Below are 20,883 nucleotides of genomic sequence, written 5' to 3'. Positions count from 1 at the left end.
GTGAATGAGTGAGTGAATGAGTGAGTGAGTGAATGAGTGAGTGAGTGAATGAGTGAGTGAATGAGTGAGTGAATGAGTGAGTGAATGAGTGAGTGAATGAGTGAGTGAGTGAATGAGTGAGTGAATGAGTGAATGAGTGAGTGAGTGAATGAGTGAGTGAGTGAATGAGTGAGTGAATGAGTGAGTGAATGAGTGAGTGAATGAGTGTGTGTATGATTGAGTGACTGAGTCAGTGTGTGTATGAATGAATGAGTGAATGAATGACTGAATGAATGAGTGAGTGAATGAGTGAATTAATAAGTGAATGAGTGAATGAGTGAGTCGTTCCCCACCTGCCCACCGATCGTGATGAGTGAGTGAATGAATGAGTGAATGAGTGAATGATGAGTCGTTCCCCACCGATCGTGATGACTGAGTGAGTGACTGAGTGACTGAGTGAGTGACTGAGTGAATGAGTGAATGAGTGAGTGAATGAGTGAGTGACTGAGTGAGTGACTGAGTGTGTGTATGATTGAGTGATTGAGTCAGTGTGTGTATGAGTGAATGAGTGAGTGAATGAGTGAGTGAATGAGTGAGTGAATGAGTGAGTGAATGAGTGAATGAGTGAGTGAATGAGTAAGTGAATTAGTGAGTGAATGAGTGAATGAGTGAGTGAATGAGTGAGTGAATGAGTGAGTGAATGAGTGAGTGAGTGAATGAGTGAGCGAATGAGTGAGTGAATGAGTGAGTGAATGAGTGAGTGAATGAGTGAGTGAATGAGTGAGTGAATGAGTGAGTGAATGAGTGAGTGATTGAGTCAGTGTGTGTATGAGTGAATGAGTGAATGAGTAAGTGAATGAGTGAGTGAATGAGTGAATGAGTGAGTGAATGAGTGAGTGAATGAGTGAATGAGTGAGTGAGTGAATGAGTGAGCGAATGAGTGAGTGAATGAGTGAGTGAGTGAATGAGTGAGTGAATGAGTGAGTGAATGAGTGAGTGAATGAGTGAGTGAATGAGTGAGTGAATGAGTGATTGAGTCAGTGTGTGTATGAGTGAATGAGTGAATGAGTAAGTGAATGAGTGAGTGAATGAGTGAATGAGTGAGTGAATGAGTGAGTGAATGAGTGAGTGAATGAGTGAGTGAGTGAATGAGTGAGCGAATGAGTGAGTGAATGAGTGAGTGAGTGAATGAGTGAGTGAATGAGTGAGTGAATCAGTGAGTGAATGAGTGAGTGAATGAGTGAGTGAATGAGTGAGTGAATGAGTGAGTGATTGAGTCAGTGTGTGTATGAGTGAATGAGTGAATGAGTAAGTGAATGAGTGAGTGAATGAGTGAGTGAATGAGTGAGTGAATGAGTGAGTGAATGAGCGAATGAGTGAGTGAGTGAGTGAATGAGTGAGCGAATGAGTGAGTGAATGAGTGAGTGAATGAGTGAGTGAATGAGTGAGTGAATGAGTGAGTGAATGAGTGAGTGAATGAGTGAGTGAATGAGTGAGTGAATGAGTGAGTGAATGAGTCAGTGTGTGTATGATTGAGTGACTGAGTCAGTGTGTGTATGAGTGAATGAGTGAGTGAGTGAGTGAATGAGTGAGTGAATGAGTGAATGAGTGAGTGAATGAGTGAGTGAATGAGTGAGTGAATGAGTGAATGAGTGAGTGAGTGAATGAGTGAGTGAGTGAATGAGTGAGTGAATGAGTGAGTGAGTGAATGAGTGAATGAGTGAGTGAATGAGTGAGTGAATGAGTGAGTGAATGAGTGAGTGACTGAGTGAGTGATGAGTGTGTGTATGATTGAGTGACTGAGTCAGTGTGTGTATGAGTGAATGAGTGAGTGAATGAGTGAGTGAATGAGTGAGTGAATGAGTGAGTGAATGAGTGAATGAGTGAATGAGTGAGTGAATGAGTGAGTGAATGAGTGAGTGAATGAGTGAATGAGTGAGTGAATGAGTGAGTGAATGAGTGAGTGAATGAGTGAGTGAGTGAATGAGTGAGCGAATGAGTGAGTGAATGAGTGAGTGAGTGAATGAGTGAGTGAATGAGTGAGTGAATCAGTGAGTGAATGAGTGAGTGAATGAGTGAGTGAATGAGTGAGTGAATGAGTGAGTGATTGAGTCAGTGTGTGTATGAGTGAATGAGTGAATGAGTAAGTGAATGAGTGAGTGAATGAGTGAGTGAATGAGTGAGTGAATGAGTGAGTGAATGAGCGAATGAGTGAGTGAGTGAGTGAATGAGTGAGCGAATGAGTGAGTGAATGAGTGAGTGAATGAGTGAGTGAATGAGTGAGTGAATGAGTGAGTGAATGAGTGAGTGAATGAGTGAGTGAATGAGTGAGTGAATGAGTGAGTGAATGAGTCAGTGTGTGTATGATTGAGTGACTGAGTCAGTGTGTGTATGAGTGAATGAGTGAGTGAGTGAGTGAATGAGTGAGTGAATGAGTGAATGAGTGAGTGAATGAGTGAGTGAATGAGTGAGTGAATGAGTGAATGAGTGAGTGAGTGAATGAGTGAGTGAGTGAATGAGTGAGTGAATGAGTGAGTGAGTGAATGAGTGAATGAGTGAGTGAATGAGTGAGTGAATGAGTGAGTGAATGAGTGAGTGACTGAGTGAGTGATGAGTGTGTGTATGATTGAGTGACTGAGTCAGTGTGTGTATGAGTGAATGAGTGAGTGAATGAGTGAGTGAATGAGTGAGTGAATGAGTGAGTGAATGAGTGAGTGAATGAGTGAATGAGTGAGTGAATGAGTGAGTGAATGAGTGAGTGAATGAGTGAGTGAATGAGTGAGTGAATGAGTGAGCGAGTGAATGAGTGAGTGAATGAGTGAGTGAATGAGTGAGTGGGTGAATGAGTGAGTGAATGAGTGAGTGAATGAGTGAGTGAGTGAATGAGTGAGTGAGTGTATGAATGAGTGAGTGAATGAGTGAGTGAGTGAATGAGTGAATGAGTGAGTGAATGAGTGAGTGAATGAGTGAGTGAATGACTGAGTGACTGAGTGAGTGACTGAGTGTGTGTATGATTGAGTGATTGAGTCAGTGTGTGTATGAGTGAATGAGTGAGTGAATGAGTGAGTGAATGAGTGAGTGAATGAGTGAGTGAATGAGTGAATGAGTGAGTGAATGAGTAAGTGAATTAGTGAGTGAATGAGTGAATGAGTGAGTGAATGAGTGAGTGAATGAGTGAGTGAATGAGTGAATGAGTGAGTGAGTGAATGAGTGAGCGAATGAGTGAGTGAATGAGTGAATGAGTGAGTGAATGAGTGAGTGAATGAGTGAGTGAATGAGTGAGTGAATGAGTGAGTGAATGAGTGAGTGATTGAGTCAGTGTGTGTATGAGTGAATGAGTGAATGAGTAAGTGAATGAGTGAGTGAATGAGTGAATGAGTGAGTGAATGAGTGAGTGAATGAGTGAATGAGTGAGTGAGTGAATGAGTGAGCGAATGAGTGAGTGAATGAGTGAGTGAGTGAATGAGTGAGTGAATGAGTGAGTGAATGAGTGAGTGAATGAGTGAGTGAATGAGTGAGTGAATGAGTGAGTGAATGAGTGATTGAGTCAGTGTGTGTATGAGTGAATGAGTGAATGAGTAAGTGAATGAGTGAGTGAATGAGTGAATGAGTGAGTGAATGAGTGAGTGAATGAGTGAGTGAATGAGTGAATGAGTGAGTGAGTGAATGAGTGAGCGAATGAGTGAGTGAATGAGTGAGTGAGTGAATGAGTGAGTGAATGAGTGAGTGAATCAGTGAGTGAATGAGTGAGTGAATGAGTGAGTGAATGAGTGAGTGAATGAGTGAGTGATTGAGTCAGTGTGTGTATGAGTGAATGAGTGAATGAGTGAATGAGTGAGTGAATGAGTGAGTGAATGAGTGAGTGAATGAGTGAGTGAATGAGCGAATGAGTGAGTGAGTGAGTGAATGAGTGAGCGAATGAGTGAGTGAATGAGTGAGTGAGTGAATGAGTGAGTGAATGAGTGAGTGAATGAGTGAGTGAATGAGTGAGTGAATGAGTGAGTGAATGAGTGAGTGAATGAGTGAGTGATTGAGTCAGTGTGTGTATGATTGAGTGACTGAGTCAGTGTGTGTATGAGTGAATGAGTGAGTGAGTGAGTGAATGAGTGAGTGAATGAGTGAGTGAATGAGTGAATGAGTGAGTGAATGAGTGAGTGAATGAGTGAGTGAATGAGTGAATGAGTGAGTGAGTGAATGAGTGAGTGAGTGAATGAGTGAGTGAATGAGTGAGTGAGTGAATGAGTGAATGAGTGAGTGAATGAGTGAGTGAATGAGTGAGTGAATGAGTGAGTGACTGAGTGATGAGTGTGTGTATGATTGAGTGACTGAGTCAGTGTGTGTATGAGTGAATGAGTGAGTGAATGAGTGAGTGAATGAGTGAGTGAATGAGTGAGTGAATGAGTGAGTGAATGAGTGAGTGAATGAGTGAGTGAGTGAATGAGTGAATGAGTGAGTGAATGAGTGAGTGAGTGAATGAGTGAGTGAATGACTGAGTGACTGAGTGAGTGACTGAGTGTGTGTATGATTGAGTGATTGAGTCAGTGTGTGTATGAGTGAATGAGTGAGTGAATGAGTGAGTGAATGAGTGAGTGAATGAGTGAGTGAATGAGTGAATGAGTGAGTGAATGAGTAAGTGAATTAGTGAGTGAATGAGTGAATGAGTGAGTGAATGAGTGAGTGAATGAGTGAGTGAATGAGTGAATGAGTGAGTGAGTGAATGAGTGAGCGAATGAGTGAGTGAATGAGTGAGTGAATGAGTGAGTGAATGAGTGAGTGAATGAGTGAGTGAGTGAATGAGTGAGTGAATGAGTGAGTGAATGAGTGAGTGATTGAGTCAGTGTGTGTATGAGTGAATGAGTGAATGAGTAAGTGAATGAGTGAGTGAATGAGTGAATGAGTGAGTGAATGAGTGAGTGAATGAGTGAATGAGTGAGTGAGTGAATGAGTGAGCGAATGAGTGAGTGAATGAGTGAGTGAGTGAATGAGTGAGTGAATGAGTGAGTGAATGAGTGAGTGAATGAGTGAGTGAATGAGTGAGTGAATGAGTGATTGAGTCAGTGTGTGTATGAGTGAATGAGTGAATGAGTAAGTGAATGAGTGAGTGAATGAGTGAATGAGTGAGTGAATGAGTGAGTGAATGAGTGAGTGAATGAGTGAATGAGTGAGTGAGTGAATGAGTGAGCGAATGAGTGAGTGAATGAGTGAGTGAGTGAATGAGTGAGTGAATGAGTGAGTGAATCAGTGAGTGAATGAGTGAGTGAATGAGTGAGTGAATGAGTGAGTGAATGAGTGAGTGATTGAGTCAGTGTGTGTATGAGTGAATGAGTGAATGAGTAAGTGAATGAGTGAGTGAATGAGTGAGTGAATGAGTGAGTGAATGAGTGAGTGAATGAGCGAATGAGTGAGTGAGTGAGTGAATGAGTGAGCGAATGAGTGAGTGAATGAGTGAGTGAGTGAATGAGTGAGTGAATGAGTGAGTGAATGAGTGAGTGAATGAGTGAGTGAATGAGTGAGTGAATGAGTGAGTGAATGAGTGAGTGATTGAGTCAGTGTGTGTATGATTGAGTGACTGAGTCAGTGTGTGTATGAGTGAATGAGTGAGTGAGTGAATGAGTGAGTGAATGAGTGAGTGAATGAGTGAATGAGTGAGTGAATGAGTGAGTGAATGAGTGAGTGAATGAGTGAATGAGTGAGTGAGTGAATGAGTGAGTGAATGAGTGAGTGAATGAGTGAGTGAGTGAGTGAATGAGTGAGTGAATGAGTGAGTGAATGAGTGAGTGAATGAGTGAGTGACTGAGTGAGTGATGAGTGTGTGTATGATTGAGTGACTGAGTCAGTGTGTGTATGAGTGAATGAGTGAGTGAATGAGTGAGTGAATGAGTGAGTGAATGAGTGAGTGAATGAGTGAGTGAATGAGTGAATGAGTGAGTGAATGAGTGAGTGAATGAGTGAGTGAATGAGTGAATGAGTGAGTGAATGAGTGAGTGAATGAGTGAGCGAGTGAATGAGTGAGTGAATGAGTGAGTGAATGAGTGAGTGGGTGAATGAGTGAGTGAATGAGTGAGTGAATGAGTGAGTGAGTGAATGAGTGAGTGAGTGTATGAATGAGTGAGTGAATGAGTGAGTGAGTGAATGAGTGAATGAGTGAGTGAATGAGTGAGCGAGTGAATGAGTGAGTGAATGAGTGAGTGAATGAGTGAGTGAGTGAATGAGTGAGTGAATGAGTGAGTGAATGAGTGAGCGAGTGAATGAGTGAGTGAATGAGTGAGTGAATGAGTGAGCGAGTGAATGAGTGAGTGAATGAGTGAGTGAATGAGTGAGTGAGTGAATGAGTGAGTGTATGAATGAGTGAGTGAGTGAATGAGTGAATGAGTGAGCGAGTGAATGAGTGAGTGTATGAATGAGTGAGTGAGTGAATGAGTGAATGAGTGAGCGAGTGAATGAGTGAGTGAATGAGTGAATGAGTGAGTGAATGAGTGAGTGAGTCGTTCCCCACCTGCCCACCGATCGTGATGTCAAAGAAGACGATCGGATTGGCGGGGTTAGACGGAGGCACCGCCATGTTGGAAACGAAAAGGGAATCGATTCAAACGTTTCTATTAAACTTAACCGTCGATTCCTCGGGTAGATTAACGTTGTCGCTTCTTGGAATCGATTCCTGATGTCGATTACAATTTTTAACGTTCTGATTTGTTTGGTTAATTGTTCATTTCGATTCTTCGGTTAGGGAAACGTTGTGGATTCATAGAATCGATTCCGGGCATCGATTATTTTAAATAACGTGGGGGGGTGTAACGGAGTCGATTTCTTTTAACGATTTATTACGATTCGATTATTACCGTTTCCCGTCTAAATGGAATCGTTTGTTTGTTTATTCGGTAACGTCGATTCCTCAAATTGGTCACGCGTTGCTTTAGAATCGATTCCGAAACCATTATTTTAAAATGGATTTTAATAGAGTCCATTCGATTGATTGGTTAGTAGGAATCGAACTCTTCTTAATCGATACGTCGATATTTATCGTGAGTTAACATGGTGATAATCGACTGGATCGACTCCAATGAGATTTATCAGAGGAATCGCAAGTATGAATCTATTGAAGCGATTACGATATATTCGATTCACAACCAAAAACCGCGTATTGGAATTACATGGAATCGACGGTAACGAATCTAATGCGTCCGATTAAATAAACGATTCAGGTTCCACTTACAATAACTATTTAAAATCAAACTTTAATTAATTTCCTCTCGAACGAAACTTCAGATTTTTAATCGAACCGCGTGAAACGGAGCAGGTATACTCGTAAAAATTATTGAACGGATTTTTTTGGAAGTTTAAGTCGTTCGATATTTTTTTTTAAGTGGCGAAATTTTATTTGTTCAACAGGCACCCCGAGGGGAAATCCGTGGCCACCTCAGCCGCCACCACCGCGTGGCGGTGAGGACCCCTACCCAGCTCGCATCGCGCCGTGGGGACCACGTGGGCTGCTCGCGCGACACGCAGAGGCTCTGTCTAGATCGACAACTTTGTATGTTTTATCGATGATATCGATAGATAATATCGATTATTTATAGATATACACTTTATATAGATAGATGTACATTATATAGACTATATATAGATTATAGATCGATCGACGGTCAAGTCAAACAGTGCGACACAGACAGGCCAGGGCCCAGTGAGACGGACAGAGTGAGACTCACACAGTGAGACAGAGTGAGACACAGAGAGACACAGTGAGACACAGAGACACACAGTGAGACACACAGAGAGACACACAGTGAGACACACAGACACACACAGTGAGACACAGTGAGACACACAGAGACACACACAGACAAAGTGAGACACAGAGACACACACAGAGACAGAGTGAGACACACAGACAGACACACACAGAGACACACACAGAGACAGAGAGAGACAGAGTTTGTGTGTGACCACCACAGCGAGAGTCGCCATGCCCAAGTCACGTCGAGATCGCAAAGGTAATACGCGGAGCCTCGTTCTGGCTCGGTGAGGGAGCCTCGTTCTGGGTCTCTGTGGTTCTCTATGGGGGTCTGTGGGTCTCTATGAGTCTCTGTGGGTCTCTATGGGTCTCTGTGAGTCTCTGTGGGTCTCTGTGAGTCTCTGTGGGTCTCTGTGGGTCTCTGTGGGGGTCTATGGGTCTCTGTGGTTCTCTATGGGGGTCTATGGGTCTCTGGGTTTCTGTGGGGGTCTATGGGTCTCTGTGGGGGTCTATGGGTCTTTGTGGGGGTCTATGGGTCTCTGTGGGGGTCTATGGGTCTCTGAGGGGGTCTATGGGTCTCTGTGGGGGTCTATGGGTCTCTGTGGGTCTATGTGGGTCTCTGTGGGTCTCTGTGAGTCTCTGTGGGTCTCTGTGGTTCTCTGTGGGTGTCTATGGGTCTCTGTGGTTCTCTGTGGGTCTCTGTGAGTCTCTATGAGTGTGGGTCTCTGAGTGTGGGTCTCCATGAGTATGGGTCTCTGTGGGTCTCTATGTGTCTCTGAGTGTTGGTCTATGGGTCTCTATGAGTGTGGGTCTCTGTATGGGTCTATGGCTCTCTCTGAGTGAGTCTCTGAGTGAGTCTCTGAGTGAGTCTCTGAGTGAGTCTCTGAGTGAGTCTCTGAGTGAGTCTCTGAGTGAGTGAGTGAGTCTCTGAGTGAGTCTCTGAGTGAGTGAGTGAGTCTCTGAGTGAGTGAGTCTCTGAGTGAGTCTCTGAGTGAGTGAGTCTCTGAGTGAGTCTCTGAGTGAGTGAGTCTCTGAGTGAGTCTCTGAGTGAGTCTCTGAGTGAGTCTCTGAGTGAGTGATTGAGTCTCTGAGTGAGTCTCTGAGTGAGTGAGTGAGTCTCTGAGTGAGTCTCTGAGTGAGTGAGTGAGTGAGTGAGTCTCTGAGTGAGTCTCTGAGTGAGTCTCTGAGTGAGTCTCTGAGTGAGTCTCTGAGTGAGTGAGTCTCTGAGTGAGTCTCTGAGTGAGTCTCTGAGTGAGTCTCTGAGTGAGTCTCTGAGTGAGTCTCTGAGTGAGTGAGTGAGTCTCTGAGTGAGTCTCTGAGTGAGTCTCTGAGTGAGTCTCTGAGTGAGTGAGTGAGTCTCTGAGTGAGTCTCTGAGTGAGTCTCTGAGTGAGTCTCTGAGTGAGTCTCTGAGTGAGTCTCTGAGTGAGTCTCTGAGTGAGTGAGTCTCTGAGTGAGTCTCTGAGTGAGTGAGTCTGAGTGAGTCTCTGAGTGAGTCTCTGAGTGAGTCTCTGAGTGAGTCTCTGAGTGAGTGAGTCTCTGAGTGAGTCTCTGAGTGAGTCTCTGAGTGAGTCTCTGAGTGAGTCTCTGAGTGAGTCTCTGAGTGAGTCTCTGAGTGAGTGAGTCTCTGAGTGAGTCTCTGAGTGAGTCTCTGAGTGAGTCTCTGAGTGAGTCTCTGAGTGAGTCTCTGAGTGAGTCTCTGAGTGAGTCTCTGAGTGAGTCTCTGAGTGAGTCTCTGAGTGAGTCTCTGAGTGAGTGAGTCTCTGAGTGAGTGAGTGAGTCTCTGAGTGAGTCTCTGAGTGAGTGAGTGAGTCTCTGAGTGAGTCTCTGAGTGAGTGAGTGAGTCTCTGAGTGAGTCTCTGAGTGAGTGAGTCTCTGAGTGAGTCTCTGAGTGATTCTCTGAGTGAGTCTCTGAGTGAGTGAGTCTCTGAGTGAGTCTCTGAGTGAGTCTCTGAGTGAGTGAGTCTCTGAGTGAGTGAGTGAGTCTCTGAGTGAGTCTCTGAGTGAGTCTCTGAGTGAGTCTCTGAGTGAGTCTCTGAGTGAGTGAGTGAGTCTCTGAGTGATTCTCTGAGTGAGTCTCTGAGTGAGTGAGTGAGTCTCTGAGTGATTCTCTGAGTGAGTCTCTGAGTGAGTGAGTGAGTCTCTGAGTGAGTCTCTGAGTGAGTGAGTGAGTCTCTGAGTGAGTGAATCTCCGAATGAATTTCTTGAGTGAGTCTGTGTGTGTGACTGTGTCTGACTGTGCGTCTTGGTCTGACTGTGTCTCTGTCTGACTGTGTCTGACTGTGTGTGATTGTGTCTGACTGTGTCTGACTGTGCGTCTGTGTCTGACTGTGTCTGACTGTGTCTGACTGTGTGTGTGTCTGACTGTGTGTCTGACTGTGTCTCTGACTGTGTGTCTGTGTGTCTCTGTCTGCCTGTCTCTGACTGTGTGTCTGCCTGTGTCTGACTGTCTCTGCCTGTTTCTGACTGTGTGTATACCTGTGTCTGACTGTGTGTGTGTGTCTCTGCCTGTTTCTGACTGTGTCTGACTGTGTGTGACTGTGTGTGACTGTGTCTGACTGTGCGTCTGTGTCTGGCTGTGTCTCTGTCTGACTGTGTCTGCCGGTGTCTGACTGTGTGACTGTGTCTGACTGTGTCTGACTGTGCGTCTGTGTCTGACTGTGTCTCTGTCTGACTGTGTCTGACTGTGTGTCTGTGTCTGACTGTGTCTGACTGTGTGTGTGTGTCTCAGTGTCTCTGACCCAGACGAAGAAGAAGGGACTGGAACACAAACAGAAGCTGGTGGAAGATGTAAGTCGTCAACTTTTACTTGTTTCATGCCGAGTCAACCTTGCGGAGGGCCAGGCCCTGGTGGCCTGTGTCTGTCTGTGTGTCTGTGTGTGTGGCTGTGTGTGTGGCTGTGTGTCTGTGTCTGTCTGTGTGTGTGTGTCTGTGTGTGTCTGTGCGTGTCTGTGTATGTGTGTAACATGTGTGTAACATGTGTGTAACGTGTGTGTGTCTGTGTGTGTGGCTGTGTGTCTGTGTCTGTCTGTGTGTGTGTGTCTGTGTGTGTCTGTGCGTGTCTGTGTATGTGTGTAACATGTGTGTAACATGTGTGTAACGTGTGTGTGTCTGTGTGTGTGGCTGTGTGTCTGTGTCTGTCTGTGTGTGTGTGTCTGTGTGTGTCTGTGCGTGTCTGTGTATGTGTGTAACATGTGTGTAACATGTGTGTAACGTGTGTGTGTCTGTGTGTGTGGCTGTGTGTCTGTGTCTGTCTGTGTGTGTGTGTCTGTGTGTGTCTGTGTGTGTCTGTGTATGTGTGTAACATGTGTGTAACATGTGTGTAACGTGTGTGTGTCTGTGTGTGTGGCTGTGTGTCTGTGTCTGTCTGTGTGTGTCTGTGTGTGTCTGTGTGTGTCTGTGTATGTGTGTAACATGTGTGTAACATGTGTGTAACGTGTGTGCGTGTCTGTCTGTGTGTCTGTGTATGTGTGTAACGTCTGTGTGTCTGTGTCTATGTGTGTGTGTGTGCGTGTCTGTGTGTGTGTAACATGTGTGTAACGTGTGTGCGTGTCTGTGTGTGTGTCTGTGCGTGTCTGTGTGTGTGTGTCTCTGTGTGTGTAACGTGTGTAACATGTGTGTAACATGTGTGTAACATGTGTGTAACATGTGTGTAACATGTGTGTAGCTGCGAGCGTGTGTGGACACCTACAGCTACCTCTACACGTTCTCCGTGTGCAACATGCGGAACAGCAAACTGAAGGACGTGCGCACAGCCTGGAAGCACAGCAGGTGCAGACACCTCCCACTCAGCCAGTCACTCAGTCAGTCACTCAGTCAGTCACTCACCCAGTCACTCACCCAGTCACTCACCCAGTCACTCACTCAGTCACTCACTCAGTCACACACTCACTCACCCACACACCCACTCACCCACACACTCACCCACACACCCACCCACTCACCCACTCACTCACCCACCCACTCACCCACACACTCACCCACCCACTCACCCACACACTCACCCACCCACACACTCACCCACACACACACTCACCCACACACCCACTCACCCACTCACGCACACACTCACCCACCCACCCACCCACTCACCCACACACTCACCCACCCACCCACCCACTCACCCACACACTCACCCACCCACCCACACACTCACCCACACACACACTCACCCACACACCCACACACTCACCCACTCACCCACTCACCCACCCACTCACCCACTCACCCACCCACCCACACACTCACCCACCCACCCACCCACTCACTCACCCACCCACCCACTCACCCACCCACCCACACACTCACCCACTCACCCACACACTCACCCACTCACTCACCCACACACACACTCACCCACACACTCACCCACACACTCACCCACACACTCACCCACTCACACACCCACTCACTCACCCACTCACCTACTCACACACTCACCCACACACTCACCCACACACTCACTCTGTCTGTCTGTTCCAGGTTCTTCTTCGGCAAGAACAAAGTGATGATCCTGGCGTTGGGCAAGGGAGTTCGCGACGAATATCGCGAGGGGCTCCACAAGGTACCCCGAGTGTCTCACCCCGAGTGTCTCCCCGTGTCTCCCGTGTCTCCCCGTGTCTCCCCGTGTCTCCCCGTGTCTCCCCGTGTCTCCCGTGTCTCCCCGTGTCTCCCCGTGTCTCCACGTGTCTCCCCGTGTCTCCCCGTGTCTCCCCGTGTCTCCCCGCGTCTCCCCGCGTCTCCCGCGTCTCCCCGTGTCTCCCCGTGTCTCCCCGTGTCTCCCCGTGTCTCCCCGCGTCTCCCCGCGTCTCTCCCCGTTTCTCCCGTGTCTCCCGCGTCTCCCCGCGTCTCCCCCTGCACTTGCCCTCGGCAAGCCGTGTGCGCTACCTGGGGGAGCTTTACCTCTAGCTGTGCGTGTCCCCCCGTTCCAGGTGGGGCAGCGTCTGCATGGGGAAGTTGGCCTACTCTTCTCCAACTGGGACTCAGACAAAGTCACCAAGTTAGTAGCACACACACACCTACACACACACACACACCTACACATATACACACACACACCTACACACACACACCTACACGACAACCGCCATTCGCCACTAAGTGGCGGTGACGTCACCACGACGCTTGTGCCAGGCCAAGTGCACCTTGAGGCCACGTGAAGTGTCGAACGCCCGCTGGCAGGAGGTCACGGGGCAGACCCAGCAGGTGCCACGGGTCCACTGACCGAGATGACCGAGATGACTGGCTGATGCACCACCTGTGCCCCCTACTGTACCAACTTGCTGTGCTTTAGCCACCCGGCGCTCCGCTCGTTGTTGTGAGCGTCGCTCCTCCGCCCTCCGTTGTTGTTGGAGGGCGACTGCCTCCAACTGCCCAGTAGCGTCCTTCACGAGCCTCCTCCACTGAGGCCGATCTTGACACCGCTGGTACCAGTCATCGGCAAGTCCACTCAGCTCCACGTCCTCCTGTACCACATCACTCCATCTCTTCTCTAGCCCGTGCCGCGCCCGTTTAGCCCCCTCGATCCGGCCGAACAAAAGCTGTTTAGGCATGCGGTGGCTGGGCATGCGGGCTACACGACCCAGCCAACGCAGCCTTGCCTGCCGGAGGAACTACACACACACACACGTACACACACACAAACCTACACACACTTAGACCCCCCCCCCCACATGACCTCTGTGACCTCCCGTGACCCCTCCGTGACCTCTGTGACCCCCCCGTGACCCCCAGGTGGTTTGCCGAGTTCTCCCAGGTGGACTTTGCCCGCTGCGGGGCTCTGGCTCCGATGGACGTCGTCCTGGACGCAGGTCCTCTAGACAAGTTCCCGCACTCCATGGAGCCCCAACTCAGACAGCTGGGCCTGCCCACCAGTCTACAGAGAGGTGACACACAGTCACACACACACACACAGTGACACACACAGTGACACACACACAGTGACACACACACAGTGATACACACACAGTGACACACACACAGTGACACACAGTGACACACACACAGTGACACACACACAGTGACACACACACAGTCACACACACAGTGACACACACAGTGACACACACACAGTGACACACACACAGTGACACACACACAGTGATACACACAGTGACACACACACACAGTGATACACACACACAGTGACACACACAGTGACACACACAGTGACACAGTGACACACAGTGGCACAGTGACACACACAGTGACACAGTGACACACACAGTGACACAGTGACACACACACAGTGACACACACAGTGACACACACACACAGTGACACACACACAGTGACACACACAGTGACACACAGTGACACACACACACAGTGACACACACAGTGACACACACACACAGTGACACACACAGTGACACACACACAGTGACACACACAGTGACACACAGTGACACACACACACAGTGACACACACAGTGACACACACACAGTGACACACACAGTGACACACACACAGTGACACACACACAGTGACACACACACACAGTGACACACACAGTGACACACACACACAGTGACACACACACACACAGTGACACACACAGTGACACACACACACAGTGACACACACACAGTGACACACACAGTGACACACAGTGACACACACACACACAGTGACACACACAGTGACACACACAGTGACACACACACAGTGACACACACAGTGACACACACAGTGACACACACACACAGTGACACACACACACACAGTGACACACACAGTGACACACACACACAGTGACACACACACAGTGACACACACAGTGACACACAGTGACACACACACACACAGTGACACACACACAGTGACACACACAGTGACACACACAGTGACACACACACACTGACACACACACACAGTGACACACACACACACAGTGACACACACACAGTGACACACACACACACACACAGTGACACACACAGTGACACACACACACACAGTGACACACACACACAGTGACACACACACAGTGACACACACAGTGACACACACAGTGACACACACACACAGTGACACACACAGTGACACACACACACAGTGACACACACACAGTGACACACACAGTGACACACACAGTGACACACACACACAGTGACACACACACACAGTGACACACACAGTGACACACACAGTGACACACACACACAGTGACACACACACACAGTGACACACACACACAGTGACACACACACAGTGACACACACAGTGACACACACACACAGTGACACACACACACAGTGACACACACACACAGTGACACACACAGTGACACACACACACAGTGACACACACACACAGTGACACACACACACAGTGACACACACAGTGACACACACAGTGACACACACAGTGACACACACAGTGACACACACACACAGTGACACACACACACAGTGACACACACACACAGTGACACACACACAGTGACACACACAGTGACACACACAGTGACACACACACACAGTGACACACACACACAGTGACACACACAGTGACACACACAGTGACACACACACACAGTGACACACACACAGTGACACACACACACAGTGACACACACACACAGTGACACACACACACACAGTGACACACACAGTGACACACACAGTGACACACACACACAGTGACACACACACACAGTGACACACACACACAGTGACACACACACACAGTGACACACACAGTGACACACACAGTGACACACACAGTGACACACACACACAGTGACACACACAGTGACACACACACACAGTGACACACACAGTGACACACACAGTGACACACACACAGTGACACACACACACAGTGACACACACACAGTGACACACACAGTGACACACACAGTGACACACACACACAGTGACACACACACACAGTGACACACACAGTGACACACACACACAGTGACACACACACACAGTGACACACACACACAGTGACACACACACACACAGTGACACACACACACAGTGACACACACAGTGACACACACACACAGTGACACACACACACAGTGACACACACACACAGTGACACACACACACAGTGACACACACAGTGACACACACAGTGACACACACACACAGTGACACACACACACAGTGACACACACACACAGTGACACACACACACATTGACACACACAGTGACACACACACACAGTGACACACACAGTGACACACACAGTGACACACACACACAGTGACACACACACACAGTGACACACACAGTGACACACACAGTGACACACACACACAGTGACACACACACACAGTGACACACACACAGTGACACACACAGTGACACACACACACAGTGACACACACACACAGTGACACACACACACAGTGACACACACACACAGTGACACACACACAGTGACACACACACACACACACAGTGACACACACACAGTGACACACACACACAGTGACACACACAGTGACACACACACACAGTGACACACACACACAGTGACACACACACACAGTGACACACACACAGTGACACACACACACAGTGACACACACACACAGTGACACACACACAGTGACACACACACACAGTGACACACACACACAGTGACACACACAGTGACACACACACACAGTGACACACACACACAGTGACACACACACACAGTGACACACACACACAGTGACACACACACACAGTGACACACACACAGTGACACACACACAGTGACACACACACACAGTGACACACACACACAGTGACACACACACACAGTGACACACACACACAGTGACACACACACACAGTGACACACACACACAGTGACACACACACACACAGTGACACACAGTGACACACACACACAGTGACACACACACACAGTGACACACACACACAGTGACACACACAGTGACACACACACACAGTGACACACACAGTGACACACACAGTGACACACACACACAGTGACACACACACAGTGACACACACACACACAGTGACACACACAGTGACACACACACACAGTGACACACACACATTGACACACACAGTGACACACACACACAGTGACACACACACAGTGACACACACACACACAGTGACACACACAGTGACACACACACACAGTGACACACACACACATTGACACACACAGTGACACACACACAGTGACACACACAGTGACACACACAGTGACACACACACACAGTGACACACACACAGTGACACACACACACAGTGACACACACACAGTGACACACACACACAGTGACACACACAGTGACACACACACAGTGACACACACAGTGACACACACAGTGACACACACACACAGTGACACACACACAGTGACACACACACAGTGACACACACAGTGACACACACACACAGTGACACACACAGTGACACACACACACAGTGACACACACACACATTGACACACACAGTGACACACACACAGTGACACACACAGTGACACACACAGTGACACACACACACAGTGACACACACACAGTGACACACACACAGTGACACACACAGTGACACACACACACAGTGACACACACAGTGACACACACACACAGTGACACACACACACATTGACACACACAGTGACACACACACAGTGACACACACAGTGACACACACAGTGACACACACACACAGTGACACACACACAGTGACACACACACAGTGACACACACAGTGACACACACACACAGTGACACACACAGTGACACACACACACATTGACACACACAGTGACACACACACAGTGACACACACAGTGACACACACACACAGTGACACACACACAGTGACACACACACAGTGACACACACAGTGACACACACACACAGTGACACACACAGTGACACACACACACAGTGACACACACACACAGTGACACACACAGTGACACACACACACAGTGACACACACACACAGTGACACACACACACACAGTGACACACACACACACAGTGACACACACACACACACAGTGACACACACACACAGTGACACACACACACACAGTGACACACACAGTGACACACACACACACAGTGACACACACAGTGACACACACACACACAGTGACACACACACACACAGTGACACACACACACACAGTGACACACACGCACAGTTGTAGTGAACAGCACTTGCCCCAGCAGTGGAGAGGCTTCACTGGGGACCTTTGTCTGTGTCTGTGTGCAGGCGTTGTCCACCTCCTGAGGGACTTCACTCTGTGCAAAGAGGGCGACTCACTCACCCCCGAACAAGCTCGTCTCCTGGTGAGACCACTCGCCCACTCACCCACTCACTCGCCCACTCACCCACTCACTCGCCCACTCACCCACTCACTCACCCACTCACTCACTCACCCACTCACTCACTCACCCACTCACTCACTCACCCACTCACTCACCCACTCACTCACCCACTCACCCACTTACCCACTCACTCACTCACCCACTCACTCACTCACCCACTCACCCACTCACTCACTCACTCACCCACTCACTCACTCACTCACCCACCCACCCACTCACCCACTCACTCACTCACCCACTCACTCACTCACCCACTCACCCACTCACTCACCCACTTACCCACTCACTCACTCACCCACTCACTCACTCACCCACTCACTCACCACTCACTCACCCACTCACTCACCCACTCACCCACTCACTCACTCACCCACTCACTCACCCACTCACTCACCCACTCACTCACCCACTCACCCACTCACTCACTCACCCACTCGCTCACCCACTCGCTCACTCACCCACTCACCCACTCACTCACCCACTTACCCACTCACTCACTCACCCACTCACTCACTCACCCACTCACTCACCACTCACTCACCCACTCACTCACCCACTCACCCACTCACTCACTCACCCACTCACTCACCCACTCACTCACCCACTCACTCACCCACTCACTCACCCACTCGCTCACTCACTCACTCACCCACTCGCTCACTCACCCACTCACCCACTCACCCACTCACTCACCCACTCACTCACCCACTCACCCACTCGCTCACCCACTCACTCACCCACTCACTCACCCACTCGCTCACCCACTCACTCACCCACTCACTCACCCACTCACCCACTCACTCACTCACCCACTCACTCACCCACTCACTCACCCACTCACTCACTCACCCACTCACTCACCCACTCACTCACCCACTCACCCACTCACTCACTCACCCACTCACTCACCCACTCACTCACCCACTCACTCACCCACTCACTCACCCACTCACTCACCCACTCACTCACCCACTCACCCACTCACCCACTCACTCACCCACTCACTCACCCCACTCACTCACCCACTCACTCACCCACTCACCCACTCACTCACCCACTCACTCACCCACTCACCCACTCACCCACTCACTCACCCACTCACTCACCACTCACTCACCCACTCACTCACCACTCACTCACTCACTCACTCACTCACTCACCCACTCACTCACTCAGTCACCCACTCACCCACTCACCCACTCACTCACTCACCCACTCACTCACCCACTCACTCACCCACTCACTCACCCACTCACCCACTCACTCACTCACCCACTCACTCACCCACTCACTCACCCACTCGCTTACCCACTCACTCACCCACTCACTCACCCACTCACTCACCACTCACTCACTCACCCACTCACCCACTCACCCACTCACTCACTCAGTCACCCACTCACCCACTCACTCACCCACTCACTCACCCACTCACTCACTCAGCCACTCACTCACTCACCCACTCACTCACCCACCCACTCACTCACTCGCTCACTCACCCACTCACTCACCACTCGCTCACTCACCACTCACTCACCACTCATTCACCCACTCACTCACCCGCTCACTCACCCACTCACCAGCTCACCCGCTCACTCAACCACTCACCCACTCACCCACCCACTCACTCGCTCACTCACCCACTCACCCACTCACTCACCACTCACTCACTCACCACTCACTCACCACTCACTCACCCGCTCACTCACCCACTCACTCACCACTCACTCACCACTCACTCACCCACTCACTCACTCACCCACTCACCCACCCACTCACTCACTCGCCCACCCGCTCACTCACCCACCCACTCACTCGCTCGCTCACTCACTCGCCCACCCGCTCACTCATTCAACCACTCACTCACCACTCACTCACTACTCACTCACCCACTCACTCACCACTCACTCACCCACTCACTCACTCACTCACTCACCCACTCACCCACTCACTCACTCACCCACTCACCCACTTACTCACTCATCCACTCACTCACTCACTCACCCACTCACTCACTCACCCACTCACTCACCCACTCACTCACTCACTCACCCACTCACCCACTCACTCACCCACTCACCCACTCACTCACCCACTCACTCACCCACTCACTCACCCACTCGCTCACTCACTCACTCACCCACTCACTCACCCACTCACTCACCCACTCACTCACTCACCCACTCACTCACTCACTCACTTACTCACTCACTCACCCACTCACCCACTCACTCACTCACCCACTCACTCACCCACTCACTCACCCACTCACTCACCCACTCACTCACCCACTCACTCACCCACCCACTCACTCACCCACCCACTCACTCACTCACCCACTCACCCACTCACTCACTCACCCACTCACCCACTCACTCACCCACTCACTCACCCACTCACTTACTCACCCACTCACTCACCCACTCACTCACCCACCCACTCACTCACCCACTTACTCACTCACCCACTCACCCACTCACTCACCACTCACTCACCCACTCACTCACCCGCTCACTCACCCACTCACCAGCTCACCCGCTCACTCAACCACTCACCCACTCACCCACCCACTCACTCACCCACTCACCCACTCACTCACCACTCACTCACTCACCACTCACTCACCACTCACTCACCCACTCACTCACTCGCTCACTCACCCACTCACTCACTCACCACTCACTCACCCACTCACCCACTCACTTACTCACCCACTCACCCACTCACTCACCCACTCACCCACTCACTCACCCACCCACTCACTCACCCACTCACTCACTCACCCACCCACCCACTCACTCACCCACTCACTCACCCACTCACTCACCCACTCACCCAC

General features: G+C 49.5%; 1 protein-coding gene across 1 annotated transcript; it reads left to right on the top strand.

Annotated features, from left to right (window-relative positions):
• Nucleotides 1-7,441: 7,441 nt before the first annotated feature.
• Nucleotides 7,442-18,005, top strand: LOC144954506 (mRNA turnover protein 4 homolog; the record flags this gene model as incomplete). Its single annotated transcript, XM_078884981.1, has 7 exons — nucleotides 7,442-7,970; nucleotides 10,441-10,499; nucleotides 11,377-11,480; nucleotides 12,192-12,273; nucleotides 12,641-12,708; nucleotides 13,443-13,594; nucleotides 17,929-18,005. Coding segments are annotated over exons 1-7 (570 nt in total), but the record flags the coding sequence as incomplete, so codon positions are not given.
• Nucleotides 18,006-20,883: the final 2,878 nt, after the last annotated feature.

This window comes from Lampetra fluviatilis, unplaced genomic scaffold (assembly GCF_964198595.1).
Source record: "Lampetra fluviatilis unplaced genomic scaffold, kcLamFluv1.1 SCAFFOLD_644, whole genome shotgun sequence".
Lineage (NCBI taxonomy): Eukaryota > Metazoa > Chordata > Hyperoartia > Petromyzontiformes > Petromyzontidae > Lampetra > Lampetra fluviatilis.
This window is presented reverse-complemented; position numbering and strand designations above follow the sequence as displayed.